Source organism: Brassica napus, chromosome C5, assembly GCF_020379485.1.
Source record: "Brassica napus cultivar Da-Ae chromosome C5, Da-Ae, whole genome shotgun sequence".
NCBI lineage: Eukaryota > Viridiplantae > Streptophyta > Magnoliopsida > Brassicales > Brassicaceae > Brassica > Brassica napus.
Genome location: NC_063448.1, coordinates 11,950,224 through 11,967,293, shown reverse-complemented (window position 1 = coordinate 11,967,293; position 17,070 = coordinate 11,950,224). Strand labels below are relative to the sequence as shown.

General features: G+C 37.3%; 1 protein-coding gene across 1 annotated transcript; it reads left to right on the top strand.

The window, feature by feature from the left end:
* The first annotated feature begins 10,895 nt into the window (after nucleotides 1-10,895).
* Nucleotides 10,896-11,606, top strand: LOC125587085 (extensin-like). The gene has a single exon (XM_048757223.1). It carries the CDS (start codon nucleotides 10,896-10,898, stop codon nucleotides 11,604-11,606), a length of 711 nt encoding a protein of 236 aa, XP_048613180.1.
* The last annotated feature ends 5,464 nt before the right edge of the window (nucleotides 11,607-17,070 follow it).

The following is a 17,070-nucleotide window of genomic DNA, read 5'->3' as shown; positions in this document are numbered from 1 at the left end:
ATCAATACTTCAGAGAAGAAGGATCTACAATTGTTCAGATAGCATTTTCATTTTACGCAGTCGTCATAGTCATTATTTTATAAACATATCTAATAATCAGAACTTCAAGAAGTATCTCATGTAGTAACTATACCATGATCAAACCCACATTAGCCTGGAAATTATATTTGCAGCTCGTAACTTCTAAATAAAATTCAAAACCCATCATCAATACATTCACAAACAATATCACATACTAGTGAATCTAACACTTCATTTATTGGTCAAATGAGAAAAAAAAATCTTCCCAAGTTTCACTCTATCGTTAGAACACCTCCAATAATATTTTTTTACCATATAATTCTAAAGTTATATATTGATGTATGTATATAAGAGTATACTAAAATTTTGGAAACCCAACCAATAATATGTTAATTATATGTTATTGGTTTGGGTTTCTAAAAATTTTAGTATACTCTTATATACATACATCAATATATAACTTTAGAATTTTAAGAAACTACCATTGAGGTTGCAGTCATTTCTACACTATACTTTTAAACATGAATTGACTAACGTTCGATTTGCATGTTGTGAAAAATGGCTCTTTATACCAAAAATGGTATATCACTTTGGTGTCAAACCGATCCATATTTGGGAAAGGTGATTTTGCGGGATTTTGCTATAGAGATTAGAGAGGGAGGACCCCAATACACTCACTTTGTTCAATGCGCACCAACAGTAAAAGAAAGATAAAATAACCAATTTCCGAGAGAGGGAGGCTGGACCAAATTATCACTTCGATTCTGTTTTGAGTTAAGAGTTAAAACTAATCTCTTAAATAGTTGTGGAATATTAAAGCAAGTTGTTGTTTTTGGATGACGTGGGGTGTCCTTGGCCGAAGTCCAAATTAATTTTCAGGGGCTGGTCCGTCAGCCACAAACAAATTCAAATTTTTATGTGAGAATTAGATATCATCGCACACGGATTAAGTAATCCCTCTGTTTTATACCGAGTATTCCAACTATTTCATTATAAATGTCGTTTTAAGTTTTAACATACGGATTAAGGAAACAATTAATTTTGTACATTTCCTATAAAAAAAATACTATTACCTATACACCTAACCGTATTTCAACCAATAGAAAAATAAATTTTGCATAAAATTAATAAATTTTGCATTGAAAATCGAAAACGACACTTATTTTGTAACGAAAAAATTCTCTAAAACGACACTTAATATGAAACGGAGGGAGTATCATTTTAATATATATATTTTTGTTACAAAAGAGCGTCTTTTTAGAATTCCGAATCAACTTTCAGCTTAGTAAAAATTAAAAATGCATTAATTTTATAAATAATTTAATTTATCTAAAATACTATTAGTCGAATATGTGTAATTAATAAGAATTTAAATGTATTTCAATCATTTTTTAATATGTGTGAAAATGTCAAAGTGGCATTCTTTGTGAATGGGAGAGAATATAGAGGTAGGTTTGGAATCCACGACGCTTAGCACCTTTCAAACTTTCCGTAGCATTCGACCACAATTTCATATATAAAAAGCAAGTTGTTGTCAAACGTCGACTTTTATTTTCCTTGTATTTTCATGCTCTAGTTTCATGGTCGACATTTTCAGCAACGTCTATTACATATGAGGAAACATCATAGTCAACATAACAAAAACTAAACTGTATATTTAATATTTCATAAGCTTCATATATAGTTTTATTTAACATTTTTCTTGTTACATAAAAAGTGACATTTTCGAATTATAATACAATTCATATTTATTTTAAATTTAATATTTATTATAAAATACATTAATTTTTTAAATAATTTTATTTATCTCATATACTATTGGTTGACTATGTGTAATTAATAAAGATATAAATGCATTTCAATCATTTTCTTAACTTATGTGAAAATGTGAAAGTGGCATATTTTATGAAACGAAATGAGTATATATATACGATCTCTTAAATGTTGTATTTTTCGACAAGTACTACACTTCTCATATCTCAATGGAGGTTATAAAATGAGATGTACAGATCAAGTTAAGCAGATGAATTTATCGTTAACAAAACTACATGCATAAGTTAGAGCACTTACAACAAATGAACTTTATGTAATATCTTAGAAGTAAAAGGAAAGAAATTTTTTTAAAAAAAATATGAGAGAAACACCAAAGTATCTCAATCAGATGTTTTTAGATATCCATCCGACCTTTTCATGCCACATCTATGTTTTTTAATAGTTCAGTTTTTCTGAAAATAACAAAATTTAATTTAATATTTAATTATATTTAAATATAAATATTTTGTGCCCAGAACCCTCTTGTGAGATATGTTGTCCATGATGTTGCTCTTATTTGTGAAACAACCAAAAATAAATAAATTAGTTTTGTAGAGATAGTAGAAAGAAAAGTACTCTAGAAAAAAATACGAAGAGAAAAAAAGAAAAATGTGTAATTTTGGTTAGTTAATGAATTGTAATTTTTTTTTTGTTAGTGAATGCTCCAATTAAAATATGTACCGCCAAAAATGCTCGAGATAGAACAAGAAATACAGTATAGTAGACACTGCATGAACCACACAATCACCTTTGGAGATCACATGAGACTGAGTATCCATATATATATCCACCTGCTGCGTTTCCAAATATGTATTATTGTAGACACTAGACACTGCATGAACCACACAATCACCTTTGAAAACAATATTAAAATAACAGCTCGAGATCCTGGACGATGTATATATTTTAATTATATGCGAGTATTTGATGATATACTTTCAAACAGTTTTTAATTACACTTTTCTGGCATGACCGGTCTATAAAAGTTAGTTCAGAATATGTATTTATTTAGGTTTAATCCGACTAGGTATTCTGTGGTTGTGAGCCAATTATTGACCCAAAAAGTAAAGGTGTGAGCCAATTAAAAACAAATGTCAGATATGTAAAGCCAATTTATTTGACCAGTGCGTTCATCTTTTGATTGGACTGGCTAGCTGGATTGACCCTTCGTTTTTCTGTTCACACAGCATATTCATATAAAGCTATAATTGTACTCTAATTTGTCAAAGTCATGTTGATAATTTGACTCGCTAAAAGATACTGTTAATTACAGTTATATTCTGGCTTGAGTTTAGCTTGGAAATGCCTCTTTTTTTTAACATTATTGTTATATATGGTTTTTAAGCATGAACGGAGTAAGGTTGTGATAGTTTCAACCCCTATTCTAAAAATCGGCCGCCTAGCCGTCTAGGCGACCGTCTAGGCGCTACGCGTCACTTTTCCGCCCCGATTTATGCCAAATCGGTTTCAAAAATCGGATATCCGATTTTTTCCGCCTAGACCGCCTAAATGACCGCCAGCCGCCTAAATGACCGCCAGCCGCCTAAATGACCGCCTAGCCGCCTAGGCAGCCGCCTAATCTATTTTTTTATTTTTTTATATTTTTTTATATTTTTTTATATTTTTTTTATTTTTATTTTATTTTTTTTTTTAGTTTTAATAATATTTTTATTTGTTTATTTGATCTAACATTTTATAAATATCATTTATATTCATAATTTTGATGAAAATTACACTATATTAAGTTTATATATTCTATTTGTGTGTTTTATACAATCTTAAACATGAAAATGTATTAATGTTATACACAATTAAAGATTAACATGTTTTATAACATAGTAAACCATCTAAAAATTCCGCTCCGCATAATTTCCGATTAATCCCCGATTTTCTCTTTAGGCGCTAGGCCCAACCCGACCGCCCGACTAGCGCCTACCGCGTTCCGGAACAGGGGTTTCAACACCTCCCCCGACCTTATCCTCTCCACAGCCTCTCGTTTACTTTTTAGATCTGAGTTCAAACTCTGGCGACCGGACGGCGCGTGAGCGCGCGTTCCGGCGCCGGAAGTCTTCCTCTTCTTTTTTTTTTTAAGTTATGTCTATGCTTTTCTTTGGTCTCAGCTATTCTGTCGTCTTGCTTTCGGCACTGACATGGCGTGTATCTCCGGTTAATCATCTGCTCGTGTGGAGCGATGATTCCGGCGGTTACCTGCTTCACCTGGAGTCAAGGTACGGTGGTGTGGGCTGTTTCTTCAGGCGGAGTCGGCTTTGAAGGACCAGCCTTTGACTGCTTCGATGGGTAGTGTGAAAACGAAGCTCCTCTGTTTATTCTGTGATGTTCTGATGGTGTAGATCTGTAGCCTACCCTTGGTGTAGGCATGTGAAACGTGGAAAAAGGTCATTCCTCTGTCTTTGATGAGGTACGGCTTTTTGAAACAGTGGAGGATGGTCCTTTTCAAGCCTTGTTCCCAATTGATGCAGTCATAATTTTCTGGTTTTGGTCTCTAAGGATGGTTTTGGTGTTGGTACCAGAACTTGGTTCTGGTGTTTTTTTTTCTTTCTTATGTATGTTTATCGGATGTTAGCGTTTAGTGATCTGTTAGTTGGAGCGTGTCTCAGTCTCGGTGGTTAGAATTTGACAGTTCTGTTGCAGTTTTCTTTTCTTGGTGTGGTTGCTGCAGTGATCTCTCGTCGGTCTGTTTTGATAATGCTTGTATCCGTAAGGTGATTTGATTGACGAGGCTTAGTTGTGTGGAAGTTTATGGTGGGCTTCTATCTAGGTGCAAAGTGTGTGTGAGAGAGTACGTTCACGCCGTATCCGAAAGATGCGTTGATCGTGAAGCAATCCGGCTTGTCGGGTTGTGAAGTCTTGGTTTTTGTTTTCGTGTGTGGATGTTATCGTTCGGCAGGCCATAGGCGGCAACGATAAATCCGAGTTGAGAAGACTTGGTGTCTTGGTGTTCTATAAGTGGATGGTATCGATTGGCGGGCCGAAGGCAGCAACGATATATTCAGATTACTGTCTTCTGCTATTTAGGAGGATGCTGCAATGAATCGTCTTATGTTCTATGAATTGTCTTATGTTCTTGAGTAGATCTGTCTAAGTTTATGTGTCTTATTTGTGGTTTATAGTTTCCTGTCCTGCTTGGTATGTTCGTAAGCTACCCCGATATGGGTTTTACTCGCCTTTCCTTGGGCTCTTGTGTTTGGGATGTCCTGTTATCCGCCAGTTGATGTATCCAATGTTGTATTCTTCCATTGAATGAAAATATTATCAGATGGGAAAAAAAAAAGAAGCAAGAACGGAGTAAAAGTCTTTAAAAAGAACGATGTGAAGTTGTGAACCTCTCATGATCCATCTCCAGTCATCGGGAACATAAAAATTGCAAGTACAAAAGTTACTTATTTTACAAAATACGAATAAGGCAAGAAAACAAGCTTATCCCCATATTATGTCATTTTCAATCCCCATTTTCAATTCCCGGAAACAAGAGTACACTTGTTTAAAGAGCATCTCCGATGGTTGACTTCATTTTTATCTTCAAAAATTCACTTTCTTCAAAATGAAGAAAAAAAATGAAGCAACATTTACTTTAATGGTTTGTTTCATTTCTTTCTTGTAAAATGAATATTCCAAGTATATTATGTCTCCACTTTATTATTAATTTTTAATCAAGCCTTATACTTTTTCGTACTTACTATTTTTACCTAACTATTTTGTTTTCACAATAACCCAACACATTTATTATTTGATATAAATTAAACATTATCATAATAAGCACAAAACACTATAATTAGTAAAAAAAACACCATATATATAATTTTTTTCTATAAGTAGTTAACAACATTGTTTATATGTAAGAAATAGTCTTATATATCTTTGATTCTTTTAAATCGAGTTAAAAGTTTTTAAAAATGAATATTCATATGCTTTTCAATATAAACATTTGATTAGATGAAAGTAATAGTCAAAATTTTGAAACTAATTGGATTATATTAATGCATATAGTTTATTTTGGAAAAATATAAGAATAAATGAAAGGTAAAGATCAATTTACAATTAAATAAATTCATCTTAAAAAAATGAAGATATGCACAGCAGATCTTCAAATTTGAAGCAACATTGTTCACTGCTTCATTTTGAGGTAATAAATGAAGTGGAGTTAGAGCAAAACTTACTTCAAAATGAAGCAAAAAGTGAAAAATGAAGTGGGGTTTGAGATGGTCTAAGACAAAGGAAAAAAATCATCCTAACTGTATCTATAACTTCAGGTGTATAGATCCTTGGAAGAAAGCTTGTAAATATGACTATACCTTCCAATACAAAATACTAGCTAGTGAGTAATTGATAGATTGTTTGACATCGAAACTCTAAACCATAAGGTTATCACTCTAGAGAGGTAAGAAAATGCAAATATGTATTCAATTCAATGTCACTTTTTGCACTTGTGATAAACGTCTCTAAAATGCCAATATTTTCTGACATGTTAACATATCATGAAAAACTGAATCACATAGAAAGAGAAGGAGCTCCCTTCAGTCCAAACACAGATAAAGAGGTAAAAACTAGGCCTGGGACTTTTATCCGAGATCCGGATTCGATCCGAGATTCGATCCGGATCCGATCCGAAAATCCGGATATCCGGAGGGGCCGAATCCGGATCCGGATAGTAAAATGTTGGATCCGTCAAAGCCGGATCCGGATCCGGATATCTTAATTTTTAAGTCCGGATATCCGGATCCGTAAGTTTTATTAATAAATATTTCAAAAATAGTAATATCTATATATAAAAATTAATTTTATTTAATATATTTTCATTTTTATAATAATATATATAAATTTTATGTAAATTTTGTAATATTGTACATAGAAATAATTAAAGATGTTATATATATATATATATTTTAAATTATTGTTAATATTTTATATATATATATTAATATTATTTTTTATTTATTTTAAGGATCCAAATCCGGATCCGGATATCCGCCGGATATTACAATTTTTAGGAGGATATCCGACATCCGGATATCCGAAAACCCCGGATCCGGATAAGGATAGTAAAATTATGGATCCGCCGGATAAGGATCCGGATCCGGATACCTTAAAATTGCCCGGATATCCGATCCGTCCCAGGCCTAGTAAAAACATCTCCCACATCATTCATACAGTCACTGTGGCTTAAAATTTTATTCTTTTTTTTTTTTTTTTTATCAAATCTTAAAATTTTATTCTTTGTACCACAAATGTTTGGATGGATGAGTCGGCAGATATTTCTACTCCCTTTTTGTTCTATCCATGGTTGGGCTGAAAGAATCTCCTTCTACATCTATCTTGATATTGTTCCATACATATACACACTAGAAACACTAAGGATAAGATTTATATAAATGCAGTTTGGGTTCAATTGATTATACAGAAGAATACATAGGCATATGAGATATAGTGTCAAACACATGCACTTACATGTTTATAAGGAACCATCGACAAAAAAACATGTGACCAAGACATCTGCCTATGTATATATATTTGTACATTGAAATATTATTTACATAATTGCATGTATTTATAAATGCATCAACAGTGCATAGAATGCCAACTATAATCTAATTATATATGTATATATAATTAACTTACAAGGCTTGGATGCTAAGATTTTTGTTTGAAACTTCACAGGAAGCAGGACGCTTTACTTTACAAGAAAGACTACTGATGGGTCTTGTCAAGAAGAAGCTACCAAGAGAGGGACAGAAGACGAACTGTTCATCAGACATTGAAATCATAAAATATTATTAATGCTTTTTTTCTTTTAAAAACACATGTAAGCTATGTGTGCATATGAGCAGTTTTAATAATAACCACTTGAGTAAATATATACATAGGCAGACGACATGTCTCCAAAACATGTGCGAAAAGATTCCACCATAGTCATTGCAGAGCATAATAACATAAAACAAGAAAATATACAGAACAACTAGTTAAACAACATAATTTGTTTGACCACTTGGTAGTTACAAGCTTTGGACCAAGAGTTATTCAATTTTCTCATGAGATCCTCAGTTTCTGGAGAGTTTGTGCAAGAGATTAGAATCCAAAATCATAAAGAAGATACTATTTTCAAATAGGGTACCGTAAACAAGAAAACTCTATTGGGATTTAGAAAAAAAAATACATCAGTCATGCATAGTAGTATCTTTAGTGACAAAATCATGACATAGACAAGGTGAAAAAACCCTAAACACACAGAAGTGAAAAGAGCCTATACTTTTTTTTTTTTGCTTGTGGGCTATTAGATTAAAGAGATATTGGATCTAAAGTAAGTCGTAGATGTAGTAGAAGATCCTATACTACGACGAGGCAAAGAAAACCCTAAAACCAAAAAAAATAAGAGATCTCAAGCAAATCAGCAAAACTAATGATATATGTGTTGATAAGAAAACCCTTACAATGGATCTTGTGATTTCATGACCAGCTCCGATATTTGGAGCTGTCTCGAAACCCTAGCTATCTCTCTTTTTGAAACTTTTTTCAGGTAGTGCTGAAACTATGGTGACAGACAGTAACTTATAGAAAAGGAAAAGTAGGTGGATATAGCCACTAGTAACTAGCAAGTAGTGTTTCAAAGAAGTGCAAACAAAAGAGATGGTGTGGTATGAGGAATGATGTTGATGGTGGTGACGTTGGGCCATTGTCTCCATGGGAGTCAGGGAAGGCTTTTCATATCTCACATACATGAGATAATATATGTAATATGTTATATATAAAAAGAGATGGCGACTTGTATAATTTCGTGTTGTTGTTGTTTTTTTTTTGGCCAAACATTTCGTGTTGTTTTTCACGGTTTTTCCATAGATTTAAATTGATCTTTTGATGGGAGAGAGCTACTAAAATTCATCAGCTAGCTTTTTAAGGTTCTTTGGTTTTCTATTTGGATCACATTTAATGAGCGGTGGAGGAGCTTGAGAATTCAGATAATGTTCTTTTTAGTACTTAGTCTATTTTATTCGATCGCTTATTTATTTTAAGCTTAGATTAACGAGTGGACCAGAGATGAAACAGTAGTAGCTAGAAATCATATTATTGTACACTGGGGATGATTAGTGTATCTGTTATATAACTGGTCCCAAAAATAATACTATCGTTGTCTTTATGCATTCAAGAATCTCGCAAGCTCGTGAACACACATTTCTCCAAGTGAAACATATATAAACACCCCAAGTGTTGAATACTTTCAAATTTAGACAAAAAGTATATTAAATACTGAATATGTTTTGGAAGCATTCAAATTTCAAAAGTTTTCATTAGTGTGGAGTAATTGATTTCTTGCATATTAAACGTAAAATACTCTGATTCTTTTTTTTTGTAACTGAAAAATACTCTGATTCTTAAAAATAAAAGTTATGTGATATATATATATATATATGTAACCTTCTATTTACTATATATATATATATAATTCTAATATATATTTTTAATAAACTATATATGAAAAGAACATCTTAAGCAGAACTATATATTCTAACTTATAAATTCAAAATTTTAGAATCCCAAATATTTTACTCAGTCCTAATTATACTTGTGAAACTGCAAATTCTATTATCAAGAGCTAATCAAGTTATTTACAATATAGTCATGTTGGTTATCTGATTGATAAATATGATACAAACAAACTTTAGACAACCTTTCATAAACATATCAATCACATGGTTGTGTAAAGATTCACATATTAGTGTTATTTTATAAGATTCGTGATCATCACATATAGTTAGGCAAATAAGTAAAGCAGCATAGAAAGTTCCATGATCTCAGTGAACCAAAAAGATATAAGTGAGTGTGCGATTCATATAAGATTGATCCCAACTCAGAAAAAAAAAAGATTACGTAAGTCCTCCTACCTCTCGGAGCAGGACCACCATTGTCTAAGTTTAAACAGCCACAAAGTAATATTGCTTTGTAAACAGGATAAAAGGTCAATATCCTCTCTGACCCGCTTTCCAATGTCGAATCCTCGGGCCTCTGGCCTCCGTGCTTCCGCCTTGTTTCCGTCGTCTCTCGCCGCCGGTAAAGAGCAAAGCCACATCCCTCCCCATCCACCTGACCCTCCCGACCCTAAATCCCAACTGTCGTGCTCCAATTCCCTCCCCTTTCCCCTAAAGTTCCAACTGCTCGGACCTTAGCTGTTAGCACTAAGGCTCGTTCTACTCTCCCTGTTCCAACTGTCTCAACTGAGACTACAACTTCTACTGATATAGAGATGCTCGCTTCTGATCTCTCTAGTCAAAATCAAGGAACTGGATCTGAAATCCCTAGATCTGTTATCACTTTTGAACCAAACCCTCAAACTAAGAACTTCACTGTTCTTCCCCCCAAGATCTCCTCCCCCCTTCACACCAACAAAGCCCTTGCCCCCCCCTACTATCCCTCGCCCTAGCCTCGAAACCGACCCCATTATTGACACTGTGATGCCTTCTCCTCTGGTTGAAGAAACGCAGAACAATGCGTCCTTTCCTGCTTCAGCAAACAACCCACCTGAGCCTACTCTCATTGAGAAGATTAGAAGATTTGAGGACAAATCACTCAAGAGACTAGCTCCAGTTACCATTTCTGCTTCAGGACGTCCTTCAGTTCTGATTCCTGATGCAGTGTTCCAAAAAGGTGCAGACCTCCATAAAGACTTCATTGTTTGTTGTTTCAATGGAAGGTCTCCTCCCTATAGTCAAATACAAAGTGTGTTAAATCACATGTGGGGTAAAGGCAGGAAACTGGAGATTCACAATAATCCTGCTCAAAGGACGGTCCTGGTTAGAATTCAAAGTGACTACCTCAAGCAGAAAATATTAGAAAAAGGTTACTGGTATGTTGGAGACTCTATGTTCTACGCAATCCAATGGACGTCCCTCCATTCTTCTCAGCCTCCAACTCCGACTTCTATCCAGCTTTGGGCGCACCTAACAGGAGTCCCTCTTGATCTGCGCCATTAACAGGGATTAAGTTTGGTTGCTGGTCTCGTTGGAGAACCAAAAGAAACAGATGACTTCACAAAAAATCTAGTGAGTCTCACTATGTCTCATGTTAAAGTGGAACTGGATCTTACGAAGCCTACACCAGATATCGTGGAGTTCACAAGGGAATCAGGAGAGGTTGTGGAGGTTTTAGTGACATATCCATGGCTTCCTCCTACATGTGCACACTGCAAAGAGCTGGGCCATATTGCAAAGAACTGTCTCTTGCTACCGCTACCCCATAAAGCCCCCCCTCCTCCGACTACAAAAAAGAACCCTTCCCCCAATCCCTCTACTAAAACTTATGTACCCAAACCAATGGCTAAAACCGCCCCTCCCTCCACTCCCTCGTCTTCTATTTCCCCTTCATCAGCTAATGTTCCCTCTCCCTCACCTAGTACATCTTTGCCTGTAAACACTTCAAAACTCCTGCCCCCAACCATTCCTGAAAAAGCAGTTACTATATCAAACCACAACTCCCTCCACCTTACCTCCTCTCGACCTCCTGTTGCTTACCCTGTTGATACTGAAACTAGCCCTCCTAACCCTCGACTAAGACTGTCCCTTAAGCGCTCTCGCTATGACCCAACCTTGTCTCCTCCCACCTCTTCTCTTCTTCCTCCTCTGCCTGTTGAAAACCGACCCAACTCTACCCGCACCCCTATAGCTCCTCTCCTTTTGACCCTTCCTTTTCCTTTTGACCCCAATCCCTACTCTCTTTTGGTTACCGACTCTTCCTTTACCCAAGGAGAGTCCTCCCTTTTATCTTAAATGTATACAAAACTATTTTTTTGGAACGTCCGCGGTCTAAATGACCCGGATAAGCACACCCCTTTTTGTAATTGGCTAAAGACTCATCAACCTATTTTTGGTACTATCTTAGAATCCCATATCAAAGATCAGAATCTGGCCCAGCTCATGTCTTCTCTTTGTCGTGGCTGGAACTATGCAACAAATCATCTCTCTGATGAAGATGGAAGGATAATTGTCATCTGGAAGGACCCAGTCAAGGTACAAGTGATGCATCAGTCACCTCAACAGCTAACTTGTCAAGTACACCTCCCAGCTACTGCTCCTTTTATCTACACTGCAATTTACGCTTCTAACGAAAGAGCAAAAAGAGCGGGCTTGTGGGTTGAACTTCTTCACCTGCACCAGCTGTTGAATCTTGCGAACCTTCCATGGATCTTAGGTGGTGACTTTAATGAGATCATTCATCACTCTGAGCATTCCCTGTTTGAGGTTAACTCCATCTCTCCTCAAATGTCGGAATTCAGGAACACTCTTCATCAGATGGGAATGTTTGACCTTCGGTTTCAGGGCCCACTTCACTCTTGGTCTAACCACCGGCCGGAAAATCCCATTGCTAAAAAACTTGATCGCCTGCTCGTCAACTCGAATGTAATATCCCTCTTTCCAAACAGTGTCGCTACCTTTCTTCCCCCTGAGATGTCAGACCATTGCCCTTGTCTTCTAGACCTAGCCCACCAACTCCCCTTAGCTGGAACCAAGCCCTTTCGGTTCTTTAACTACCTTACTAAACACCCGCTCTTTCACCAGACGGTCCTTGAGGCTTGGAATCAGGCCGGAAGCATGGCATTCACTCTCACAAATCTTTGTTGGAAGCAAAAAACAGTAAAAGGAGTGTTAAAACAGTTAAATAGAGAGAACTTTTCTAATATTCAGGTGAGGGTTTTAGAAACTAACAGTTTGCTTCAAGATGTGCAGGTACAAGCTTTGACAAATCCAACTCCCCATCTCTTTGAAGAAGAACGACAGCTGCATCAGAAGTGGTTATTCCTGCGCCAAATTGAAGAATGTTATTTTCGACAAAAGTCAAGGGTAAACTGGCTGAATGAAGGGGATCAAAACACGGCTTACTTCTTCAGAATTTTCCAAACAAGGGCGAGTTACAACACTATTCGGTCCTTCATGCTGTCAACGGGTGGATTGTTCACTGACCCCCTACTCATGAGCCTTCATGCCATAACGCATTTCCGCAATCTGTTCGGCCTAGACTTGTTGCAACCGCTTCAACTTCACTCCTCTCCTGACTGGTTTACTCAGCTCTCTGGTTTCACTCCTACTCCGGCTCATGTTATTGCAATGACTATAATCCCAACTGCTGAGGAGATTCAGAAGCTTCTATTCAAAATCAATCCTAACAAAGTTCCAGGTCCTGATGGTCTCACATCTGAGTTCTACAAGTCTTCTTGGAGTTTCTTAGGAACGGAGGTACTCTCCTCGATTTCGCACATCTTCCACTACTCCTTCATGCCAGCTTCCACGAACTCTACAATACTCGCACTAGTTCCAAAGCGCCCAGGAGCTTCTGCCATTACTGATTTTCGCCCTATTAGCTGCCTTAACACTCTCTACAAAGTTGTAGCTAGACTTCTTGTCAGGAGGATAAAATCTATTTTGCCAGAGCTCATTGTTCCTAACCAGACAGCTTTCGTTAAAGGCAGGTTAATAGTGGAGAACACGGTCTTAGCAGGGGAACTTGTAAACGGTTATCATCGAAAGACAGGGCCAAAAAGGATTACCATCAAGGTGGATATAGCTAAGGCTTTCGACACTCTCTCCTGGGAATTCTTATTCAACTGCCTCGAGGGTCTGCATCTCCCGCCACTTCTGGTGGGTTGGCTTCGTGCGTGCATCTGTACACCTAACTTCACCGTCAGCTATAACGGTAGAGTGCACGGACACTTCAAGGGTAACCGGCGACTTAGGCAGGGAGACCCCCTTTCTCCCTATCTCTTTGTCATTGCTATGAATATGCTCTCCCTCATGCTGAATAAAGCCGCCGCTGACTTGAAGATCAAGTACCATCACAAGTGTAGCAAGTCCAAGCTCACCCACTTATGTTTTGCCGACGACCTGTTGATCTTCATGGATGGTTCCCTTGGCTCAGTACAGAATCTTCTCCAGGTACTGAAAGAGTTTGAACTGCGCTCTGGCCTTGCTGTAAGTGTACAGAAGTCTTCATTGTATGCCTCCGGTTTATCGCAACAGGAGATAGATGTCATTAAGGTGTCTAATGGGACTCTACCAGTGCGCTATCTTGGTGTTCCCCTCTGCACAAAGAAGTTAACAATAGCAAACTGTGAGGTTCTGATACAGCAAGTCAAATCAAAATTCACTTCATGGACTGTAAAGACACTGTCGTTTGCTGGGAGGCTACTCTTAATCAAAACAATCATTGCGGGTATTACTAACTTATGGTGCTCAACCTTCCTACTTCCTAAAGCTTGTATAAAAAGAATAAATTCCTTGTGTGGTCTATTCCTGTGGAAAGGTAGACTTGATGCGCATCACTCGGCTAAGGTATCTTGGGAAGTGGTGACTAAGGAAAAAACTTGTGGTGGACTAGGGGTAAAGGACCTATTAACTTGGAACAAGGCGTGTTGTATAAAACTGATATGGTTGCTGTTCTTTCAAGCAGGATCAATTTGGGTGGGATGGTTCAAGGCAGAAGTTCTAAAAGGCTCCCTTTCAAATTTCTGGACTATGAGACCTTCCACATCAAACTCATGGCTTGTTAATAAGCTTTTCAAGCTTAGAGATGAAGTCTATACCTGGATAAGGATGCAAGTAGGCAATGGAGAATCATGTCGCTTCTGGTCAGATAATTGGTCCCCCTTTGGGAAACTTTCACAGTTTCTGCTCTCAGACCAAACTTCAGGTATGGGTATAAGCTTGAAAACAACTGTAGCGGACCTTTTTGTTGATGGAAACTGGAGACTTCCTCCTCCGCGCTCTGAAAGTATGCTTCAACTCCACATATTCTTCACAACATTAGGTCTGACTGAGACGGAGGATCGCTATGAGTGGATAGTCAGTGATAAACCGTCATCAAGATACAGTACAAGCGAGATATATCGAAAGCTGAGGGACAGGGAAGAGACAGTACCGTGGGCATCTATTGTTTGGATTGGTAGAGGAATTCCATGCCACAACTTCCTAACTTGGTTGTTTGTACCGAATAGATGCCCAACTAGGGACCGTCTTATAGGCTGGGGACTTCAAACGGATGGGGCTTGTCTTCTCTGTAGTCAGGCTGCTGAATCAAGGGACCATTTATTCTATCTGTGTCCGTATAGTTGGGGAATTTGGGTGGAGATTTCCAGAAGATGTCACCTGCAACCGCTGAGGAATTGGGATCAAACTTTGCTTTCCATGCAGACACTACAAGGGAACAAAATGGCAAAGAAACTGACATTGTTATGTTGGCAATCGACGATATACTGGGTATGGCAGGAGAGGAACAAAAGGTTACACAAACAATCAATACCGTTCACAGGATGCGGTCATCAAACTGATCACCGATCGCATCAGCGGTTACAGGTTTGATTCTCCGATCATCTCCTCTCGCTATATGCAGCTTTGGCTTTTGACGGCATCGTAATTGAGATTAGCGAACTTGGAAGTCGATTCAGTTACTTGGGCTATTTGGGCCAAATCTGATCTTTTAAATTATGGTTTTAATGATGGGTTGTTAACTAAGGTGGGTCTATAACCATGAATATATGCATGTGCTTGTAAAACATTTGCTTTCTTTTATATATAAATATGCAAGCCTTTTGTCAAAAAAAACAGCCACAAAGAAAACGTTTAAAATGACGATTTTACCCTTGCCAACCTGTCATCTGCGACTCGACCAGAGTAGCAGTGGGCATGGAGTTTTTGAACTTTCTTATTACACACTGTGGGTCCTTCATGTTGTGCTTGTTTCTTCGTCCAAGAAGACCCGGTAAGTAAAAAGGTCCTCCACCCAACCCGGGTCTATAGGTATACAATGACTAGCGTAGGACTGAAGGTAGCAGATTAGAGCTGTTATGAGTTGGTTATATAGTTGGTGAATAGGAAGGAATAATAGGACTGGTATAAGCTTCCAAGATGTTTAGCCGCTCAGCGCCTTTTTTTGAACACCATTTAGCCACTCAGCTATTAGCCATTTAGGAGTGGTATATATATATATATCTCTAAGACTTAATGTGGCACATTAGAGCTGTTGTGACTGGATTAGTGACTACTGAATAGTTAACAAGTGGTGAGTCTCTCTCTCATTCATCAATCTTTTGGTTTGCTTCCTCTGTATGACATAAAGCTTTTGGCAGTGGACATTGCAATAGCGTCTGATCCTGAACAAGAGTTATTTTTGATTGGCCATGAAAAAGGGTGGCAAAGTCGGTGGTTGCTTAATCCCTGAGTTAATAGAAGCCATGGCAGCAACAAAGGAATTTGATAATCTTGACAGAATCGAAGAGGTAGAGAAGACTTGTAAACGTTTCATCTCATCTCCAATAAATATATCGTCAGTGGATATAATAAAACGTAACATGTGTTGGTTACATACTATAGGTTCCCTCTCTTTAGAAATATATAGCCGAGCCTTGCAAGAAGAACGTTACTATGAATGATCCAGAATCTGTGTCTGCATCACATTGCACCCCAAACGGACGGTGGAGGCATGCCATCATCACTCGAACCTATCTCACCGTCTCCCAGTGCAATGGGTATTTGAGAGCTTTCATCAGCTGGAGTTGGCTTAGCAACGCTGAAGATTTCTGGCATGCATTTTCACCATCCCCAAACTTAACATGAACTTTGATAAACAAAACTAGATGACATTCATACCACAATAAAAAAAAAAAGGAAAGAAAAACAAGCTTTTTACCATTTTAGAGACTTGAGGAGACGGCCTTGCTCAAAGAAGAGAACTTTGCAAACGATACAAGTAACTTTGCAAGCTTCCTGCAAATCAGAAACAACAATTAAGAATCCATCTCAATATGGGAATAGCCAAGCAACATTTGTGCAAGAGAAGTTACCTCGTCTGATCCACATGCCCTCATGAAACTTAGCTGGAAAAAGTGCTAATGACTTCAAACAGACCACAAAACAGCAGTTAAAGAACAAATCAATTGCAAACTCTACCTGTCCCAAGACTAAATAAAAAATACAATTCTTACTTACCTCTGTTCATCTTTTTCAACTCCTCTAACCAAAAGAAGCTAAAGGACAGATATATCGAGATTTAGGGTTTAACTGGAATTTGCATCAGTTGACTTAATGATGAAAACACACAACACAAGGGTAATGTTGTGAGTAGAGGTGTTTGAGTTTAAGAGGTGTTGTAAATAGAGCCGTAAACCAGGCTAGCCCACGTCCATTAGCCCATATCCATTTATCTATTTATTGTTTGTGGACAAAGATTGACAATGTCCATTAG

Excerpts from the sequence above, each read along its gene's own strand:
- LOC125587085 (XM_048757223.1), top strand. The coding sequence starts at position 10,896 with ATGTCTCATGTTAAAGTGGAACTGGATCTTACGAAGCCTACACCAGAT.